At 32.8% G+C, this 22,154-nt stretch overlaps 9 protein-coding genes and 1 pseudogene across 10 annotated transcripts, besides 3 other annotated features; 3 read left to right on the top strand and 7 right to left on the bottom strand.

Annotated features, from left to right (window-relative positions):
• Positions 1-225: 225 nt before the first annotated feature.
• Positions 226-1,601, bottom strand: TVAGG3_0169620 (perineurial glial growth protein family; the record flags this gene model as incomplete). Its single annotated transcript, XM_001580136.1, has 1 exon — positions 242-1,588. One exon carries the CDS (start codon positions 1,586-1,588, stop codon positions 242-244), a length of 1,347 nt encoding a protein of 448 aa, XP_001580186.1.
• Positions 1,602-1,811: 210 nt separating this feature from the next.
• On the top strand, positions 1,812-2,486 carry TVAGG3_0169630 (uncharacterized protein; the record flags this gene model as incomplete). The annotated part of the gene is made up of 1 exon (XM_001580137.1): positions 1,815-2,414. One exon carries the CDS (start codon positions 1,815-1,817, stop codon positions 2,412-2,414), a length of 600 nt encoding a protein of 199 aa, XP_001580187.1.
• Positions 2,487-2,872: 386 nt separating this feature from the next.
• On the top strand, positions 2,873-3,596 carry TVAGG3_0169640 (ubiquitin-associated/translation elongation factor EF1bB N-terminal, eukaryote family; the record flags this gene model as incomplete). Its single annotated transcript, XM_001580138.1, has 1 exon — positions 2,878-3,555. The coding sequence occupies one exon, from the start codon at positions 2,878-2,880 to the stop codon at positions 3,553-3,555; it is 678 nt and encodes a 225-aa protein (XP_001580188.1).
• A 61-nt stretch (positions 3,597-3,657) lies between these two features.
• On the bottom strand, positions 3,658-4,497 carry TVAGG3_0169650 (uncharacterized protein; the record flags this gene model as incomplete). Its single annotated transcript, XM_001580139.1, has 1 exon — positions 3,658-4,497. One exon carries the CDS (start codon positions 4,495-4,497, stop codon positions 3,658-3,660), a length of 840 nt encoding a protein of 279 aa, XP_001580189.1.
• Positions 4,498-5,089: 592 nt separating this feature from the next.
• On the bottom strand, positions 5,090-5,699 carry TVAGG3_0169660 (protein transporter protein; the record flags this gene model as incomplete). Its single annotated transcript, XM_001580140.1, has 1 exon — positions 5,161-5,589. One exon carries the CDS (start codon positions 5,587-5,589, stop codon positions 5,161-5,163), a length of 429 nt encoding a protein of 142 aa, XP_001580190.1.
• A 111-nt stretch (positions 5,700-5,810) lies between these two features.
• TVAGG3_0169670 (tetratricopeptide repeat domain domain-containing protein) lies at positions 5,811-7,136 on the bottom strand (the record flags this gene model as incomplete). Its single annotated transcript, XM_001580141.1, has 1 exon — positions 6,061-7,122. The coding sequence occupies one exon, from the start codon at positions 7,120-7,122 to the stop codon at positions 6,061-6,063; it is 1,062 nt and encodes a 353-aa protein (XP_001580191.1).
• Positions 7,137-7,585: 449 nt separating this feature from the next.
• On the bottom strand, positions 7,586-8,567 carry TVAGG3_0169680 (ribonuclease inhibitor domain-containing protein; the record flags this gene model as incomplete). The annotated part of the gene is made up of 1 exon (XM_001580142.1): positions 7,684-8,562. The coding sequence occupies one exon, from the start codon at positions 8,560-8,562 to the stop codon at positions 7,684-7,686; it is 879 nt and encodes a 292-aa protein (XP_001580192.1).
• Positions 8,568-9,776: 1,209 nt separating this feature from the next.
• On the bottom strand, positions 9,777-10,363 carry TVAGG3_0169690 (RNA polymerase II transcription regulator recruiting protein; the record flags this gene model as incomplete). The annotated part of the gene is made up of 1 exon (XM_001580143.2): positions 9,777-10,244. The coding sequence occupies one exon, from the start codon at positions 10,242-10,244 to the stop codon at positions 9,777-9,779; it is 468 nt and encodes a 155-aa protein (XP_001580193.1).
• Positions 10,364-12,003: 1,640 nt separating this feature from the next.
• TVAGG3_0169700 (tRNA sulfurtransferase family) lies at positions 12,004-13,417 on the top strand (the record flags this gene model as incomplete). The annotated part of the gene is made up of 1 exon (XM_001580144.1): positions 12,020-13,330. One exon carries the CDS (start codon positions 12,020-12,022, stop codon positions 13,328-13,330), a length of 1,311 nt encoding a protein of 436 aa, XP_001580194.1.
• A 796-nt stretch (positions 13,418-14,213) lies between these two features.
• Positions 14,214-14,241: a terminal%2Cinverted (terminal inverted repeat of Mariner transposon ID:TVAGG3_0169710).
• Positions 14,214-14,852: a mobile genetic element.
• TVAGG3_0169720 lies at positions 14,294-14,852 on the bottom strand (annotated as a pseudogene). The gene has a single exon. A coding segment is annotated over exon 1 (559 nt).
• A 900-nt stretch (positions 14,853-15,752) lies between these two features.
• Positions 15,753-22,154: part of a mobile genetic element that runs on past the window's edge.

A 22,154-nucleotide genomic window follows, 5' to 3' on the forward strand; every position in this document is an offset into this window, starting at 1 on the left:
TGGTTAAAAAATTCTATTATTCGAAAATTCGCATTGTCGTCTAAAACCGCCAGACGATAATAATACCCAAAAAGTTAACTTATCATACCAAAGAAATTTATCACATTCAGAAAGTTATCTATATAATAATGCTTGTTAGGATCCTTTATGTAATTGAATAAGCTTATTTCACTCAAGTATTTGATCATAACTCTAAATCAATATTGATAGAAAATCTATTTTTATTTCTATATTTATTATTTTAGTGATGCATGCAGCAAGGACAGCCGCAGAGAGGCATCATCTTTGGTCTAGAATCAGCAGTTAAAGAGCAGTGAGAGTTCTCAATTTTGTGTTGTCCGCAGTCACAAACTCCTTCGATTTTTCCAAGTCTAATCAATCTGTGGGAGTAGTGACACATCATTGCACAAGCGAGACACATCTTCTGTCCTTCTTTGAAGTTGCATGTTTCGCAGGAAAACATCTCTTGTTCCAGTGGTTTATTTCCGTATTTGTAGAATGTGCAGGCATTTATTTCATCTTCAACACGTGGGATGTATTTGCATGCAACACCTGGTGCTGCTTGGCCTCCACAACAGCATCTGGCCCAGGCTTTGCCACATGAAACAATTTTGTGTCCTGAATGGCAGATTCTTGCGCATCCAGCACACATCCTTGTTTTAGGACCGTATCCGCATGTAAGGCATCTAAATAACTCTTGTTCAATCTCTTCTGGTCCATTCTCTCCGTATGTACATTCGAATTTGTCTTTCATATCTTTTAATTTGCAATCTCCGAGTTTTGGACAGTCGCAATAGCCTGGGGAGTTAATCATCTCGAGTTCGTGACCTGCATGGCATTGATCGGCGCATGCTTTGCAAACACATTGACCTTCTTTGAAATTACAGGTCTTGCAAACGAATAATGGCTGGAGATAAGGAAGATCTCCATTAATTTCGAGTGTGCAACGGTCTGTAAGTGTTCCGATCAATACAAAAATGGAGCAAATGATTGGATTTTCTGGTTTGAGATTTACAACTGTAAATTCTGTTGCAGGACCACTGTATTCAACACACTCGAGTGATCCTTCGGTTGGAAATTCGTAGGTGTTCTTGTAAACTTCATTTTCATTATTTTTGATCGTAACTTCGCAATTATGAATGTAATCGCCTTCGAGTTTAAGAACTATTTGTGTTATGAAGGCATTTGGCGGTAATTTGAATTTGAGGTTATCTCCTCTTGGCCAAACTTTTGGATCTTGAACTAATTGTGGTTTTAAGAAGTAGTCTGGATTTGTTGAGCCTTCGACATCAATCATTGGTTGTAAAATTGTTGGGAAGAAAGATGGAGCGCAATCACAGCAATCACAGCCTTCATCTTCACATCCACAGCCGCATTCATGATCATGGCAATGGCACTCATGCTCGTGACATTCGCATTCATGTTCGTGACAGTGACATTCATGTGAATCGTGATTTTCGGAGTGACATTCGTGATTATGGCAATGACATTCATGCTCATGACATTTGCACTTGTCCTCATGACAATGACATTCTCCATTTCCCTGGCAACATGCGCATTCTTTGTGTTCGTGCTGTTCTTCACTCATTTCACAAAATTGTGTGGAATTCTATTATTGACACTTTTTCAAATCATATTGTATTAAAGATTTTGATGTGTAATATGATAGAATCCATAATTCCATAAAATTCAACGACTTTCCTCAAAATTTGTGTGATTCAGAAAGTGAATATCGCTATCATAATTAGAGAATAAACTAAATTTACTTTAATATTTTTTTTGTCAAAAAATATTGCACTTTTTTTTATATTGTCATGTCTGGACAATTTAATGATCTTCAACCCCCGCCTCAACAGCAAGGACAGCAAAACATGAGGCAAAGGCAGAGTCCAAATTTTATTTTTAATGATATTTTAAAAGTTATTGATCCTGATGCAACTTTCCAGCCAGAAGCAATTGGCTATTTAGGCTTAATCACAAGTTCAATCACGAATAACTATGTGGTGATGTGCAAAAGATTCAATTTTACCGATTTTAAAGAAGAATATTTTGATTCTGTAAATACACTAGTTTCTTCAAGATTGGAATCTCCAGAAGATTTCAAACCCGAACCCAGCCATACACAAAATGCCCCAATGCCTCAAAATTATCAATATAATCAATACCAGATGCAGCAACAGCAAATGAATCAGATGCAATATGGAATGCAGATGGGACAAAACTCTATGCAGATGGGGCAAAACCAAATGCAATACGGAATGCAAATGGGCATGAACCAGATGGGAATGCCAAATCAAATGGTTCCAAATCAGTATGGCATGCCAATGCAACAACCAATGAACCAAGGCAACCAAAAACACATCAATCGGATGAATGCAATTAAACAATTCAAAGAATCTCAAGAAGGTGTATAAATAAATGCTCACAAAGGTTTACTCCTTAGCAAAAGATTTTATACCACAGAATTTTAATACTTGGTGAACAAATAAGTTTACAATTATATTATTATTTTCTTGTTTTGAACTTTAAATATTTATATTAATAATATTCCTTATTTCCTATCAACAGGTAAGTCAACTACATATTGAATATAAAATGTTCTTCAATAGCAAATTGAAATCTAAGTAAATTACCTCTGTATTATGTTGATATTTCTAACATCATATAGACCTTTTCTAACGTAATGGTCATTGGCCACCATTAAGTCAATGAAGAAGAATTCCAGACAAATCGGTATTAAGAAAAATAGCCTTATTCAAATATCTATTTGGATTATATTGGAGTATCTCAATGCTGATTTATTTTTATAAAATGCCGAAATTTTCTTCGAAAAGTCGGTTTAGAAATTATCCCGCCAAAAAAAACTTTTTTCCTCAAATGAGTGAAGGTGAAACAAAGACTAAGCAAGATTCTGGCTATCTCGTTCACTTATTTGTTGGTGAACAGAACACAGCGGAGCTTGCCGTACTTCAAAAGATTGCAATGAAGTTCGGTCTTACAGCATGGGACCAGATGACTCAATATCTTCCATGGAGAAACCGTGCTGCACTTAGAACAACAATGTGCAGGATTATCAGAAAGCAAGCTCTTTCAGAATACGATGGCATTCGTGCTGATCCTATCCAAATTCAGAAGGATAACGATATTATTGCTGAACAGATTCAAAAAGGCAAAGGAAATGACGATTACCTATTCAAAGGCGGCGTTTTGGTCAACGCTCGTTGGGATCGCAGTCCAGAAGAATGGGCCAAGGTTAGGAAACAAAATTCAGAAAAGTATGAGATTTCTGAACAAGAAGCAAAGGATATTACAATTCCATCAATCATATCTATCGATTACATGCGTCAACAATGCTTCAAACGCCGCGAGTCATTACTTGTTCGCAGAGCTGCTTTATTAGCTGAAAAAGCTAGAAGAATGGAAGTAAAGAACCCAGATTTGAAGGTTGATGACCTTCAGATCAGAAGTGGCCGCGATATTGTTATTCCAGCTCCATCCAATAAATTATCATTGGACAAGAACCCAGAAGAATGCTTCTTCAAGCCAACCGAATAATAGAAATACAAAGCCAAACGCTAAATTCTATTAGCTGTTTGAAAATAAAATTGAATATTAAAAAAAAAATTATATAAAAAAATTAAAAACAGTTTACGAGAATTATTTCCTAGATTTTGGATTATCGATCTTTTGCTCAAGATCCATGATCTGTGCAATTAAAGCATCGTTTCTTTGGTCTAAAACTGATTGAATTTTTGCAAAATTCTCAGTTACAATCTGTTCAATAGCCACAGCAAGTTCTGCTTGCCTTTGTTTTTCTTCAGCTTCTTTCTTTTCTTTCATGGCTTGCTCTAAAAGCCTTTGTTGCTGTTCAAATTCGGATTGTTTTTGAGCAGCAGCTGCGGCCTCTGCATCTGACATGTCTTTAGTCTCAACAATTACAGTTCTGTATAAATTAATTCCTTCAACTGATTCTTTTGTGAGTACAAATTGAAGAATATGAGAATTTGCTCGAACGTTCTTGTTTAAGTATGTAAGTACAGCTTGTTCTTCATTTGGTGTGAAATCAAGAGATTTAAGTTGACTTGTAGCCTTTTCTATCCAAACACTAAAAGCTTCTTTCGCAGAACTATATGCAGGAACGGATGAAATATAATCACTTAAAATTGCAATAATACTGATGGCTTTTGTCGTATCTGAAAACTGTTTTGCAAACTGAAAAGAGCTCATATTGAACTCGATAAAAACATGGTATGGTGATTTAGTTTTATCATCCTTATACTCAAGTGGTATACCGAACATAGCATAAAGGTCATCAGCAATATTTTCTGTAGGAACTGTTTTGAGATATGAAAAATTTTCTGCAGTCCAGCCTACTTTTGGAGTTAAAACAAGCTTGGCAGCTTCAATATTTTCTTCCTGCTTTCCTTTAGCTGCCTTTGGTTCTTTTACTGGCTTTTCTGGATTAGAACGCTTCGATGATTTTCGAGGTGGGCTCATTTTATAACGTATCGCCGTCACTTTTATTATAAGAAATAAAACTCTCTTTACTCATTTCCTCTTACATAAAGCTATGGATTACGAAAGTAAAAATATAACGAGCTGTCCCTAAAATATAGATTTAATTGTGATTGCATTATATATTTTCTTGAGTATCAATTTCTGTAATCAGAAGTGATTGCAGACAAAACTATCCGACGAAGTGGCATATTCCACTACTTGTCGACCATGTTATTCTCATTAGAGACATAATACTATGCATTGTGCCTCTCATAAGTAACATTTAGTTTAATCAAAAATTTAAAAGAATTGGAATCCATGTATCATATTTGAAATTGATATTTATCACTATTTATTGTATATTTCATATATTATCAAGTGAATTTCCGCTTCGCAACAGTAAGTATGCGATTTTCATTATTTCAACAGACATTCTAACAGAAGACGTGTGAATTCGGCCCTATAATCTCAATGTTGTGAGTTTTTCAACAGAAACTCACAATTCTATGATTATTTGATCGATTTCACAGATTTTTTGATTTATTACTTTCAAAATATATTATAATATCAAGGAATATGTTAATTAGTAGAATGATTTAACAAAAGCTGTGATTTTGAAATAATAAAATTAAAAAGATTTTATTTGCAATATTTGTAAATAATTTAGCTAAGAGAATCGAGCATTTTCATACGCTCAACAATAATTTGCTTATTGCATTCGCCAACTTCGCCAGCAACAATAAATTCATCAAGGATTGCATAAACTTTATGGAATTGGAGCAGCAAGTCCAATTCACGAACTTTACCAAAGTACTGATCCATGACCTCGACGAAAAGATGAATTGTTTCGAGAATAGCGAACTCATTATCGTTTGCATCGACACACATACACATGAAGAGAGCAGCATATGGACGGTATATGATTTTATAGTTCTTGTATTCGAGAACGTTTGTTAGATTTGAAGCACGACGGCAAACAAGACGATGGATATCAGTTTTTAGTTTTTCCTTTTCTGCTGTTGAGTATGGTGTATACCACTTGACGAGACGAACAGCGCCTTGTCTGTTAAAGACTAAGAAGAAGCGAATCATATCGTCAATATATTTGTCACTTTTTTGATCTTTATATCATGAGACGATGAAGAGTGAAAAAGAGAATAAGCAATTATTCATTTATGAGTCATGTGATATTTTAAATATCGATTTATCGCCTGTTTCTTTGAAGTTTTTTGAAATAAGGAAATTAATAAATCATTTTTACCTGGCCAATCTGCAAGTATTATTCATCACCGTGTGAAATTAATTGATATGAACTGCTTCCATGGAAATCAGTAATAATATATTATTCGAAATGATTTGAACAGCAGATTTGGTTAGCCACATCACAATAAACAACTCAAAAACGCTTAAAAATATATTTTGATTCTATTGATTTATATTCGAATAAACTCATATTTGGAAATAAATAAATTTAAAAGCATAAATATATTCTTTATATAAATTCTATTAATTAGTGATATTACATCTATATTCTAGTATTTCCAGTGGTCGATTGATAGAAATTTATTTACCTTTTCGAGTTAGTGCTTTATATACTAACAATCCAAAGCCAGATGCAACAGCAACAGATGCACCGATGATAGCGCCACGAGTTGACCAAGGAGTAGCACTTGTTTTTTCATCTTCGACAATTTGCTTGTATTGGTTTACACGTGGATCATTAAGTTCTATCGCAGGGACATCTGGGTTAATAGCCTTTGCCTTTCTTTGTAAATCTATGCCAGCATTTGTATCTTGTTTTGTTCCAATTCCAAAGAATGTTAATTTAGCCAATTCGTGAAGTGCGATCCAATCTTCTCCCTTAGTGAGAGCAAGTTTAAAGTATTCAACAGCCTTTTCTGCGTCTTTCTTCTGATATGGAATAGAAGAAAGAGGAGAGAAGTATTCTCCGAGGCCAACAATAGCATCGAAATATCCAGATTCAGCGGCTACGGTCATAAATGGTAAGCCATTCTCAACAGTTTCCTTGCTTTGTGAAAATATAATTCCAAGTTGAAAACAAGATGGTATATCTTTGTACTTATCGTAGCATAATTTAAGGAGCTCTACACCGTTCACGAATGTTGCGCTGTTTTGAAGAAGTCTCGTTGCATATTCTCTTGTAGCTGGAACATAACCACAAGAAGCAGCAAATTTAAGATACTGAAATGCAATTTCGATGTTTGATGTGTCATTTGTTTCCTGTGCAGTCATGGCATATAATTTGAAAATAGCGTAAGCAGATTTTGGATCAATTACTTTATTTTCTGAATGATTAGATGTAATCAATAAAAACCACTTTTTTTCTCCTGCTGGGTCTTTATGTAATTTAACACAATATTTGTTTTTTTCGATTGCAGTTTCAAATGATGTAACTTTTGAGTATAAATGTCCGCATACAACATGAGGGTAATCTTCTGAAAAGTTGATATTGATGAAATTTCCATCTTCTGAAAGCTGAACTTTAATTGCACTGTTATTAAGTATTTCAGGGACATCAAGTGTGATGGTACCGACTTCGTCTCCATCTTCATAAGTGTAGTTATATAATTCTAGATACTGAAGTGGGATTAATCCATCAGACATTTTGTATGTTTTTAGAGAGAACGATTAAAATTGTCAATTTTTATTCTAAGTTAGCTACATCAATAAACAGTATTTGGCATATACATCCAGGGATTTCGGTCGATGGTATATTGCTTTCATTGTCTATAGATACCAGCATTTAAAAATTTGATGATTTGGAATTCAATTTGAAATGATTTTTTTATAATATTGGATAAATGACTGAGAACCAAAGACACAGTTATAACTGTTATCATAAAGTTAATAAGTTTATTCTTATTCTAACCAATTATTAATATTTCTTGAAAAATTAATTCTAGATTATTTAAACCTATTTGCTTTTAAGATACTTTAAACCATAGGAAATATTGATTAAATATATAGGAATTTAAGCTATTAATATATTTTATTTTTATAAAAATTTAAGAATGCCATTTATCATGCCAGTTAATTGGATATCATAATATTATGGTTTACGTTAATGGTTTTTCATAAAAAGAAGGCAATAAAATAAAAATATTTACAAAATATTACGTTTTTAAACAACTGAAGAAAAAAAGATATATGAAATAGATTTGCATATTAAATTTGTGAAAGCATATCTTGTTGCTCGAAGGCTTTATCATTAATTGAAACATCTAAATTATCTTTTGATAATTTCTGGAAAATTCCGATGAATTTAAGTTTTTGTGCCTTAAGTTGAGCATTTTCTTGTTCGATCATTGCAATTTTACCATCAACATCTTTAGTAGCTTCTTTCTGAGCAATTGGAACTTTGTTCGAGCGTTTATAACTAATAAAGCTTTCTACATTACTTGTATTGTATGATCTCAAGATATCAAGCACTGCTTGTGACTTTTCGCGATTAAATGTTTTATTCTTACTTGAAAATTCTGTATGAAGGATATGATTTGAGTTGTTTTCGAATTCGAAGGCCTTCTTTCTTGTCATGAATGCTTCACCTGTACAAACAAGTTGATTAATATCAGTAATTGTATATTTTGGATAGGAGCATAAAATAAATCCTGCTCTGATCTTTTGTTGCAATTCTTGTGATAGAAGATGTTCTTTTAGATGCTCTATTTCTGTTTTTGATATGGTTTCGTCATTTATTGAATTTAATTGATATCCGAAAGCATAAATTGCTGATATTTGAGGATAAGGTAAATTCATGAGTGGCGTGTTTATAAACTTAAGCGTTTTTAAGGAATTTAAGTTGTTTGTGCCTTTAAAATCAGAAATTTTTGTGCCTGAGATATCTAAAGATATAAGAGATTCGTGTTTTAATATTCCTGTCCATGTGTTTATGAATTGATTTGATAAATCTAAATTTTGGGAGAAATTTGCAGGAATTTCATCGAAGCTTGAGCACTCTGGTGGAATTGTATACGATTCTTTTTTGGTTTCTGTATTCTTTGCTGGTGAGCTCTTTGGCTTGACTCTGATAATGTTTTTCTTCATTTCGAAATTGACAAAAAAAAAACTTGTCGGGGAGCAGTTCTCAACTACTTCTATTGATTCAGTTTCAAAATAGTCAACTAATTTGAAGTATAGATAATATGCCATTGTGCGTTTTAGTTAAACCTCAATTAACGATATCAGTTTTGATTTGAGCAATTGAATGATAAGATGTATATAGTTAGTACAATAAAATGAAAGCAGCATTACATCAGTAAAAGAAAAGACAATGGTCTACAAAATTTTAACATTAAGAACATAAGTTCTCAAAATCAGGGCAATATTGAGAGTTGATATTGAAAGATTCATTTGAAAAACTATGTGATGATTTAAAGAATAGTTGTAAAAGTCATTGAAAGCAAATTTCATTCGAATTCTCTTAGTTTGAAAAGCAAATATTAACTGAATGAAGAAACTTTTAAAAATCTAATTGGTGTCTGAGCATATTATTGGTAAACATTATTCAAAACTTGCTGAAACGAATTTGTTCTAGATTTTAAGAAATATTAACTAAATGAAGATTGTAAGATTTACATGAAGATATGGATAAAATTATAACTTAAGTTATAATGAACTAGAAGATTTTGTTTATTTTATTTTCAAATTTATAATGGAATGTGCTTCAGAAGCACTCCAAATCGCCTTTCAAACCAGTTAACTCAATTATAATATATAATAATGAGGCTTTCTCAACAAATTGGATGTTGTAGTAGGAAATCATTTCAAAAAATTTCAATATGTTCTCAAAAAATAATGTGAGTGAACGCTTTTTGAATATCGTTCAAAAAGCGCTAGAACGATAAAGCGATCATAGTACGTGTACATTATTATGTGAATATAAAAAATTAAAAATTTTACCAAAAAAAAGCTCGGTAGATTCCACCTTCGTTTTCAATTGTATTTTATTTCATTATGTGTGCATATTACAAGCTGTTATTCTGCCCTAATTTGATCGAATTAGAGAAACCTATCAAAAACCTCATAAATTGAAAGGTGAATATATTCACGCAAATTTGAATTAAGGGATCTTTGAGCTAATGTTGAGTATTAACAAATGATGTAAAAGGCAATGCATATCAGAATTTTCTCAGATACAAAAATTAATAAAATTATCGAAAAAGTGTCTGACATTACTAAAAATATATAAGAATATTCTGCTGTAGATTCTGATCATGTTATTGATAGTATTTTATTATAACAATTACTGTACATTTTATTCATGCAAACATTTTATTTATTTGTTCTTCATCCAACTCAGCATCAGCCATAATACTTACCCAAATGTCTGTATTGCAATCATTTTGGCCTCTTTCAGTAGTATTATTCCCTGAATTTGAATTTTCTTGAGTAGAAATTGTTTCTTTTACTTTAGTAAGTTGTTTGTGGCGAATTTTAACTTGATCTCCCGATCTATTTTTGAGGAATTTTGATATAAAAGACCATTTATTTCCATACTTTTTATTATAATCTAAAATCAGTTTGTCTTCGTCAGCTGTCCATTCGTCTCTATTTTGACTGAGGAAACCCTTGAATCTTTCCACAATTGATCTTCTTGAATGGTGAGCACTTAGCTTTTTTTCAAGTAAGTCAATTGCTGACATTATATTGTCACCATGCTTCTTAACTTCTTCGATTATCTTGTTGTCTTCTTCTTTCGAAAACCTGTGAATCACCCTCTTGGACATTACTTATTTATATATTGTTTTTTGAATGAAATATTCAATGATTCTCAAATTGAATATATTGGGCGGTTATTAGTTTATTGAGATATTTTGATGTTAACGTAATAAATTATATCTTTTTGAAATATACATTCCTCGTATTTTGTAAAGCTTTCAATTTTGCAAAGAATTTTGTAAAACTTTAGAAGATCCATTTTAAGAAATATATATATACAAAGAAACAAAAAAAAATAACTAAAACTTATGATTCTTAAAGAAGATATGGCTGAACGTACAACTGACATATTCTACTCTCAAACGTAAATCGAAAATTCATTGTAGAATCATATTCTCATTCCTATTTTATTAAGCAAATCAAGAACCCAAAATTTGTATACTTCTGAAATCAGCGAACAATTTTAGCTGAAATAAGAAAAATTAATTCAATATCCAAATTAATGAGATATGTAGTCCCCAAGGATAATGTTCATGTGTATTTTCATATAAAATCTAATTTAAAATTTTTCTTGAATAATTTTAAATATTGTTTTGTTTCAAATGATTCAGAAGCCAACTCATTAAAATATTATAGCAGGAGATTTTGTAATTTGGATAATAACTAAAAATATAAAATATAACCAATAAAAAAAAATTTTAATTTCACTCAACATGATATAATTAGTATTTTAATCATTGATGAGCAAATTAAAATGAAATTGCAAAACTATCATCTAGCCAATCTGAAGTAAGAATAAAATAACAAAATATCTGCCTTACATGATATCAGCAACCCATTTATTAAGTTCATCCTCTTCTAAATGCCATTATTAAGCGATTATATTAAAAATAGATTGCCATGAATAAAAAAATTGGAGTGAAAAATTAAATCAAAATAAATTCTATATGTTCTCAAAAAAATTGAAAGCATTATTCTTTTTGCTTAAAAAAGTTACGCCGTTACTCACAAATTTCATAAAGCTAAATCAAGTAAAACAATTATTTGGTGAATCATCATTATAATACTCAAACACAAATTCCAAAAATCTTGTATGGCAGTTTCATTTGCTAGAATTCTCTCAAATTATTTCTGAGATATTTGGTAAATTCTTTTGAACAACTTTTTCAAATGTTACGAGTGGAAATTCATTAATGATATAATTGATTTGGATGCACAACATAAGTATATGTTCATTACCTTAGGCAATAACTCGGATATTAAATGATATTTTGACTTAAATCACAATTTTATTTAAAAAAACTGGATTGCTTTACAATAAACTAGTTGTAAGCATATGCTCTCATGTGTATAATTCAAAATATATAAATAAATATAGAAAAAAGAAAAAATTAGCTTGTTGAAGCAAATGTATATGTCATTCAACAAGTTAAAGTTATGAGTATCAAAAAATCTATAACCAGCAAATGAAATCTGAATGGTTATAGCCGATGGAATACCTGAGAATCATATTTGTATGTTATATCATTGTAACCAATAATAAATAATACGAATATATGATTATTCTTACATAAAAATTTGACTCGGAAAAGCACTCGGTATTAAGTTCTTTATAATGCATGAAAAGTGCTGTAAATGTGATAGACCTCATTGTTTTATCGATAGATTAATCATTTATAATAAATTATCAGAATTAAGGGTGCATTGCCTTAACTCTGTATATGTATCATCCACAAATACTATTTGCTCCGATATTTTTGATTTCAAAGTCCCAACGATTCTTCCATTGTCCTAAACTTCCGTGAAACTAAAATCTTTTTGTCAAGACAAATTTTAAAATCTTATGAGTGCAGAAACAACTGAAAAGGTAGCTGAAACCGCCCCAGAAGTTAAGGCAGAAGCGCCAGCTGAGGAAATGACATACTTTATTTACCATCCACACGAACTTTGGCTTAAAGGAAAGAATAGGCCAATGTTTGAAAGGCAATTAATTGAAAACATGAGACATCAACTCAAAGCGTCAGGAGTACAGAACTTCAAAGTTGCTCAAATGCATGTTGAGATGCTTGTTTCAGCACCAATTCAATATGTTGATACAATTTATGAACTTTCAAAGAAAATATTCGGTGTTGCAAAGTACTCTCGTTGTTACAAAGTTGATCGTGATGTTGAAACTTTACACAAAGAGCTTGCAAAATATATTACTGATCTTCAAGCTAAAGGTCCAATCAAGAGCTTCAAAGTTGACACATCCCGTGTAGACAAGCGTTATCCAACCAATTCAATGGATTTTTCCAAAGAAATCGGCGCTTTTATTCATGATAATTACAACATCCCTGTTGATCTCAAGAACCCAGCCCTCAGGATAAACATTGAGATCCAAAATGACTGTTTCTTCTTCTATTCAGAGCGTCTTGATGGTGTTGGCGGCTTACCAGTCAATACATCTGGAAAAACAGTTGTTCTCCTCTCCGGAGGCTTCGATTCTCCAGTAGCCGCATGGTCTGTCATGCGCCGTGGCTGCCAAGTTGTCTATGTCCACTTCCATTCTTCGCCATACGGAGAATGGCGTAGTAGCGTTGGCAAGGTCAGGAAGATTGTCCAGCAGTTGGCAACATGGGGAGGACCAGATACATTTTATTCTGTTTCCATTGGCGAACAACAGCGTCAAATTGCATTAAAAGGTCCATCTAAACTTCGTGTTACATTATACCGCCGTTTGATGGTCAGAATAGCAGCTGCTATTGCCAAAAGGAATAAATGCACTGCCCTTACAACAGGAGACAACCTTGGTCAAGTCGCATCTCAAACAATCGAGTCAATGACAACAATTCAAGCAGCAATTAATCCTTTACTTATTCTCAGACCATTACTTGCAGATAGTAAAGAGGAAATCATCGAAAAAGCAGCCAGAATTGGAACAAAAGAAATTTCAGTTCTTCCGGCTGGAGATTGCTGCTCACACATGTTGCCAAAGAAGGTTGCTACAAAGCCAACAATCGAAGAAGCAATTGAAGGTGAAAAAGACTTGAATGTCGACGAAATGGTCAAAACTGCTCTCGAAGGAATGCAGGTTATAGATATTAATGATCCATGGAATGATGAGGCACCGGCTGAAGAACCACAAGCTTGCCCTCTCGCTTTCCAGGAATAAATATAGAAAATTAAATAGAATTTAATAATCATTTGTTTATTAATTAAATATATTAAACAACAAGACACATATTATTAGGAATTCAACATAAATTTTTGAGAATCTAAAACATATTGATTTTACCTATCAATGAAATTGAAAGAACTTTGGAGGAATGTTTATCTAAACCTATTGCAAACGATTTGGTCGGAGAATCCTCTTAAATTTTTTCCATGTCCGAACAAGGCATACGCCTAAATAAATTCGATGAATTACGAAGTATCTATAAATCCCACATTGATTTATATATTGCATTGTATCAACTGAAAACTTAAAAAGAAGAAGAATTAAAAGCAATTTACAAAATGATCAAAACAGAATTGATTGATTCGATGAAATATCTTCCCAAAAATGTAATAAAAGATATTTTAAATATTATTCCGTATAATAATCGCTATACAAAGTCATATTTATCTCTTACCAAACTCATATCTGATGAATATCATGTCAAAGAGGTCAATAATGTCATAAGTATTTCAAACTTCCTATTTTATAAAGAATATGGAATTAAATTAGACAAGTCTGATGATTTCGAAAAAAATAAATTAAGAAAATTGAAAGTTCACACAGAAAATACAATTTACAGAGCAATTATGAATAATGACAAAGAAAGATTCATCATGTTCACAGAAAGAGAAAGTTTTAATAAAAATCAACTACTTACGAGCGATTTGTATCCATATACATGGTACGGATATTCATTACTTGAATTATGTTGTTATCATGGAGAGGTTGATTGTTTCAAGTTATTAAGAACGAAATTTAACTCAGAAATCACTCAAGATTGTATAGAATTATCATTTTTAGGAGGAAATCAAGAAATCATGAATGAATGTTTGAAATATAGGGTGTCCAAAGGTGTGTTTAGCACAAACCTGAATACTGCGAATAGAAATAAACAAGTTACATATATATAAAGTTTATTTAAATATAATCACCATTGGATTCAATCACGCGTTCGCAGCGATCGATCCAGGCTTGAAAGACACGCTTTAAATCATCATGAGAAAATTGCTCAAATTGCTCTCTACAAAATTTTCAGATCATCTGGACTCGCGAATTCGCGTCCTTCAGTCTCTTTTTTTAGCGTGCCGAATAAATAAAAGTCAGAGGGTGCAATATCAGGTGAATAACTTGGGTTTGGAACAACTTTGACATTGTTTTCCACAAGTAATTCATTACCTTATGACTTTTGTGAACTCTTGAATTATCAAAATGAATTGCAAACTTTTGTTTTTGTTGTTTGGATTTCTCAAACTCATCAGAATTGATAATTTGAGTAAGAACATTGTCAATTAGATACTGAGCATTCATCGTATTAGGTTTTTGAAAGATATCAATTGCGATGATGCCATTCACGCCCAAAAAACCGACAACATCATCATTGGTGTGTCACTTTTTTCTTCGGAAATGTTTGCGGATTTTCATCCTTCGGGATCCACATGATTTTGGCTTCTGTTGCATATTGAAACCAAGACTCGTCAGTTAGTATCCCTATCTTGGGTACGGCGGCACTGCGTTCCACCTTACCCAAGATAACGGTTTGACACTTTACAAAACCGCTAATGTATATTTTACAACACAAACACAAACACTAACTTAACCTTAAATATTTACAAAACCACCACTTCACCTCACCAACATTTCGCTAACGACTTCACTAATGAAAAAATAAACGTTCTCACTAACGTTCCCACTAATGTTCTCATTTAACAAGTATTGCAGCGCTTCCCATTGCTGTGCTTCACACAATAGTTCATATTCTTCAGTATGCTGCTGTCACTCCAATCGTCAGAGTCAAAGTCACTGTCAAAATAAATGTTAGTAAGTTTTGACAAAGCTAATGAAACACGCTTACCGTTTGTATCTATTGCTTTTATATATCTCCCATTATGTTTGTTGTCATAAATGCTATAACTAACTTTACCCTTTCTCCCTCGTATCTGATGAGATGTATTTCACGAGGAACGAAGAACAAGTTCTTGAACTCATGACCGTTGTAGTTTGTTATTCAATAGTTTTCGTCATTACATCCAAATAAAAATTCTAGTAAAAATAAAATAACGTTAAAATTTCTCATAACTAAGTTCTCATTACTTTATACTCTCTTCCTTTCTCCAACTCTTCTAACTTCTTCTTAAGTTCAGCATAGTTGTCCTCATGAAGTTTAATCTTTCTCAAAATTCCTTCTTTATCTAATGGTTGCTTTATCTTTCTAAACTGAACTCTAATTCCTCATAGATAGAATGTAAAAACCTTCTGGAATAGTTCCTGATTTAATGTATTCTACCAAAAACTTTTGTTTCATTGCTTCAGTGACTTTATTTGTCATTTCAATCAAATAAAAATTTTAATATTAAATAAAAATAACGTTATTTTTTCAGTAAGGAAACGCAGGAGTTACGATTTATTTGAGGCGTGGTTTTTGGTTTAAATGTTGGGTCGGTTTAGGAGTTGACTTTTAACAGGAGTTTGTACTTCCATAGGTTCAGGAGTTATTGAAGGTTTTGCTTGTGAAGGCGTTGGTTTTGGCGAATGTGTTGGAGTTTGTTTAACTTCAGCTACTTCAGTATTATTTATAACATTTGCTTTATTTCTTTTCAACATCATAACTGCTCCTGCTGTAGCTAGCAAACCTAGTGGGAGACCATATCTTATATAAGGACTTGACCAAATGCTATTTTTGACAGGAGCTGGTGGAACACCTAACCTTGGTGAAACTGCTCTTTGCCATTGTGCAGCTCGTAAGAAATATTCAATAGGTGCTCCATAATCGTTTGGTAAAGTTTGTTTCATAGATGGTGAAGTTCGCGAGAGCTTGATGAAGAACTCATTTATAAGCTTTAAAAATAAACGTTCATCCTTTATTCCTCACTGTCGTCCGTGGCTAAGTTATAGTCTCTAATCTTATTATGGGATGCCATTAGCACGCACCTGAATGGCAAAGCAACATACCCTCATAAATCAATAAGTGGCTTGGTACGTTTTCAGTTCTAGTTCAATAGTCCTTTAACAGACAATTTGTATGTTTATTGGAGCAGTAGATGTTTGACCTTGTTGGAAGCAAAGTCCACTTCTGTTGGAAAACCACATAAGAAATGTGTGTTGTCATAGCTATCCCATTTATGTTCCACACTACCATCATCCACCAATGACCTCATAACATCTTCATTAAATCCTATCATATCATTGTTTGTATTGCAGGCGTTCGCAACCATTTCATAAAATACAGGTCCATATGATTTTTCAGGTTCTGCAGGCATATTTCCATAAGCTCCCATGGAAAGCTGAAGATATTTAAACTTAGGGTTCTCAAAATTAACATAATAGTTGTCTTTCTTTCTAAATAGTGCCAAATACTTTTAACATTAATAGGCGTATAAGCTGCTGTAAATGTTGCACTTGAACTATCTGTATTCTTTTGAGAATGAACCGTCCATAGGAATCCAATCATAACTTTCAAGAAAAACATAAAGCCTCGTTTGTATAATGTTCTACAAGTTCGTGTATAATGTTAGGGTCTAAAGAGAATGACTTTGGATGAATGAAACATTCATTAAAATCCATCTTTGTTCGAAATAGTTGCTGGTTTACAGTTGTAATAGTAACTGTTCCACTAGCTTCTACTGCCTTCGTTATCATAGTGAATGGTTCATTCCATGGAAAAATTTATTTGTCGTGGATTTGAATCTGAAGCAAATGCAACTTTAAGAGTTGGATTGAAAGCAATGATATCATTTACAGATATAGATGTGCATTGTAAGGCGTCGCTACTGACTTTACTTTAAGCTGAATGTTACCAGCAAATGCTGGAATAAATCTTATAGCTTCTAATGGAAGGAATCTTCTAACAGGAATTCTTAAACGAAGCTTAAAATCAAAATGATTTTCCTGCTGTAATTGGACCACTAACAATTTGTCCTGTTCTGCATGTTCCCGAATGACTCCATACATTTTCATGTCGAGTCTTTTAGAAAACATCTACTTTCTTTATTTGTTCGGTAGTTTGAGTTTGAAGTTATATATGCTTCTTCTCTTGCGTTGTCTTGAGAATATACGATACGACATTTGCAAGGATTTGATATCCAGAAAACTGCATAGAAAGCGTCATCGAAACCAACCAAAATCCTGTGTGGGTTTGTTTTATTGAGACCTGACCATTTCTTTATCTGCAATAAATTGACTTCCATTTTATACGTAATGAATGTATTGTAAAGGTCCAACATATTTTCACCAGGAGGTGAGAGATTGAATGTTACCCATTGTTTATCTTTAGCAGTTCCAGGTTGTGATGGAATCTTTGCGTCAGAATATTTTCTATTAGTGTACCAATTTGAACTGCATTGTCTATGATATCGAAATATGACGAATCTGATGAATATGCTCTGCTGGAGTAAATTCGTTTAACTGTTCGTTCTGCATGTATTTACTTCGGATAAAAATATCTATTTACTTCATTATTCTCACTCTTCTTCTTGGCATTCGTGGTGGAAGTTGTTTCTGACATTTTCAATGAACTGTACATTCTCTTTTGTCTCAACTTCTTTCACTGGTGGTCAGGATTCTTTGACTCGGTTTGTTTTTCAATGAAATTACGAACTTTGCAATAAGCTCTTGGTTCGTTATTGAAAGAAACATCTGGCTTCTTTTCTTCTTGTTCTATTGACTTTTCAGTTTGAATAGAAGGTTTATATGGGCTTCGTGGCTTCGCCCTTGCATGCACCTTAATGTTGTCACTCTCTGCATTCGCTAATGGAACCTTCTTTTCTTACGTATATTTTACCATCTTTACTCTGACTTACATAATAGAAAGGATGTTGTATTCCTCTTGCGTCATTTAATATAATAGACTCTCGCTCTGATTTTGACAAGCTCATTTTACATCGGTTAAAGTTTTAATTTGTTTTTATTCTGCAGTCAAATGACTCAGACAAGTCCTACGGACAAGACCAGGGGGTCATAGATGTTGAAGCATTGAAGAAAGAAATTCGTGAGCAAATTTTATCGAACTGAAGGAACAAAAACAAGAACAAAAGCCAGAGAGACCAAAGGAAAACTTAGTGAAAAACAACTTGCTGCATTAGCTGCTGGAAGACAGAAGAACCCACGTTTGCTGCGAAAAAAGCTAGAGAAGAAGCAAAAGCTAAAGAAGCTGAAGCAAAGAAAGAGTAAATGGTTATTTTTATCCGAATTAAATGTATAGACAAATACCTTTAACTGTTGCGTTCAGTAGTGAAAACCCTGACGTCAAATAAAGGGAACAGAGTAACGTTTAAGTTTCCACAAGACTGGATTGTGAACATAAATGAAGAGAAGTACATTGGCATAACATCTATGTATATAACACGTGCTTTCAGAAAAGGTTGACTTTATACTTAAAGTCGAGATAGAAAATGAAGAACAGTCTTTAAGCGCCAAAACATTCACATATACAAATACTTTAAAGACGATACAACATTGCACACAATGTATGATTTCATTTAATGAGATGTTCGAGAAAAGTTCAACATTGAAGTACAAACTTTACAGCCTTTAGTGAGTTTCTTGCACAACTGAAAGAAGAAGGTAGTCAGCACAATTATAGACTTTCATTATGATTTAATGAAAATGAAGATGGACTCATGACTGTCAATTCATTGTATTCTCACCATTCAATGAAGTCCGTAAAAAAGAAAGAAAATCATTACGTAAAAATTTCAAATCTCTGAACCAAGTGATGATTTCAAGAATGTTTTCAATTATGATGCAATGCTTCCGAGGAAAATGAATTTTCAAAGATTGTAACACCTGGCATTTGGGATAGAAAGCAACAATACTTTACTCTAATATAGCCAAAGGCGTTGAAAATGAGTTCATTGTCATAAGAACTTCACACTTCCTAACCCTAAATACTATAAATTAACTGCAATCGTGAGTTTTGGATAGACATGTTTCCACTCATGACATAAATGTCCAGTTCTTGCCTCCAGACATAAGGACTGTCTCTACATTGAAGCAAACTCTTAAACTCTACCATCGCAGTATTGTAAATCTACGCTAGCTTTATTTTTATACGAATGACCTCATTGCTGACAAAAATAAATGACTCAGAACTTCAACTTCGAATAAAGCTTGTTTTAGTCGTTATTGAAAAGTTGAACTTTTCAGCAAAGCAAGGTTGACATGACTTACATAAGTCGAATGCAATCTCTTGACCATCATAAAGTGCTTTGTAAAGTTTCATTAATGAACTCAGAGTCTTTGTCATATGTTCAACAGGTATGTGAATGTTTCTTATCTTCATTGTAATAGCATTGTATAAGCTTCAGGAACATTTCATTAGCGGTTAAGCAATAACATCTTGCTTCACGCCTTTCATTCTGCAGTGAAATGCACTTCATTTAAATCGTTAGTGAGTAAGTCTATGTAGGTCTTCTTCCACAGAAAATACTTTTATAAGCTAAACTTTGTTTTCCAGGTGTTATTTCTGCAAAGTCGCTATGAAATTGACAAAAGGTTCTTTCTATAAGTTCGCGACATATCTTTTCTTAAACTGCTGCTGCAAGCTTGGGATGTCTTCATTATATAAGTGCATACTGTGGTATCTGGTAAAGATTTGAAGTCCCATGTCCTCTGCAGTACAGAATACTTCATTCATAATAGTTTGACATAGACAGAATATTAACACCAAGTGGACAGAAGTTAAGGTCTGCAAATGCTTTTCGTTAGCTTGAAAATAGTTTTATCTGAACCATCCAAACCTTCGAACTTCACTATATGGTTGTAATTTCTTTTATAGCATATCTTAATAGCATCTTTGCATTTACTATGGTTATTTTGACTCAATAGGAGAGTAGAATAGTTTTGCCAATAAATGCTGTTCAGAATGAGTTTTATAATTTCTTGTAAGGGTTTTCTTCTTTCTATACTTTAACCTTAACTCAAACACTTCTTTACTTCATCTCTTATTCTCATATTCTGTTTCCATCGTAATAGTATCCTTGCAAACATTCACATTGACACCTTGATATTTATGAGGTCTTGTAATGTTATATGGTCAACATACATGAGACAGCAAGTGTTTGAACTTCTTGAAGTTAAGTTCTGGATTTAGTTCAGGGTCGCAAACTATTAATAAAGTGTCTGGGTATACAATCTCTGTTATCTTAATGAGAACAAAGAAGCCAGACATAAACTTTCACTTCAATGGGTTCCTTTTGGTCATCATCGAATAAATGTTCATGAATACTCTGTGCTTAACATCTCATCTTCAATACTTTTGGAATACCTTCTAAAGTATAAAGTCTTGCTATAGCTGAAGGATATAATGAAACAGTGTGAGTCAGCAATGATTTCTTTTTGCTCTTTTGTTTCATGTTATCTGACAACATACATCTTCCACTTGAATGCATCTCGAAATAAATTCTCTTGGTTTATTTGAGAGGTCATAAAGATTTCCATTCGGGAAGTATATCTCTGTCTCAACATTTGTTAGCAATAGAACAATACTAACGTAGTCTAAACGTTAAATCAAACTCTTTCAATAAGTCATTGCGGAACTTTACAAAACCTTCTCTAAAATTCTTAAAATCTGTTTGCAGTAAAACGTGCTATATTTTCCTAAGTGAAGTGGTTTTCATCTATTCTGCAACCTTTGATGGAATCTATGTTCTTCATAAATGTATCTGCATCATGGATAAACTTACATGCTTCAGAAATGACACCAGTTCTGTTGTCATTTGCTACAAAACACTGCTGTAGTAGTTTATATGGAAATACTTCTTTCGTCTCTGTTTGTAAGTTAAACTAGCAGGAAATAGTTTAAGCTTCTTATTTATAACACTGTAAGAGTCTTTTATAATAATTGCCCGTCTTTATATAAGCATTATTTGCATTGTTCGTGAACCTTTAATGAATGGGAGTTCCTTTCACTCTGTCATGTGTTTAAGATGAAGTTTATGTCATAACTGAGGTTATGGAAATATATTAAACTTTGTCAGGAAGTCTTTCAAAAAATTCTGTTGCACAGTTTGACCCCAAATGCTTTCACTAACTGACACATCTTCACTGTCAAACAGATGTTAAAAGCTTATGAAAGCCATCCGTACTACACTCAAAGTCAGCAAAGAAAACGTGCTCAGGTATGAATTTACATTAGCTTTATTTACTTCTTTTGACTCTGCTTTCTTCTTCAGTTGGTACACAATACTTTGAGCATATGTCAAATCTTTAAATGGTGCTCAAGGTCTGTTATATAAGCAGTCGATTATGTAAGAAAAGTTCTCCATTACACAAATAAAGGTCTCGAAAACAATATTTGCACTAAATCTACCTTACATTTGGGGATAATGAATAACCGTACACTCCATAGCTAAAAGGAATGTAGTAGTCATCAATGATCAACATTCATTACAACGAACTAATATTTATCTCATCATCGATCCAACTTATATAGTGATAATAATCTTCATATTCCTGATACATGCAATTGCGAGTGGTCCAATCGAAACAAAGCTTCTAGGGAATAATACTATATAGGTATTCGGAATGAATGTATGTTGTCATGAAGATAGGCTTCAATATTAGCACATTATGGTTAAGGTGTTCTTTCCGAATAAAGAGGATAGATACAAATATTTCTAACAGGTATCGACAATCACACATTTGAAGTTAGCGTCTGATTTTATTCTCAAATATGTCTTGTACTCTTGAATAGAGCCATGGTCTAACTTATTAAATTGCACTTTTATACTTTGGTAGCGTACAGAATTTTTTCTACTCAATTTAACTTTGAAAAGATCTCTAC

This window comes from Trichomonas vaginalis, chromosome IV, assembly GCF_026262505.1.
Source record: "Trichomonas vaginalis G3 chromosome IV, whole genome shotgun sequence".
NCBI lineage: Eukaryota > Parabasalia > Trichomonadida > Trichomonadidae > Trichomonas > Trichomonas vaginalis.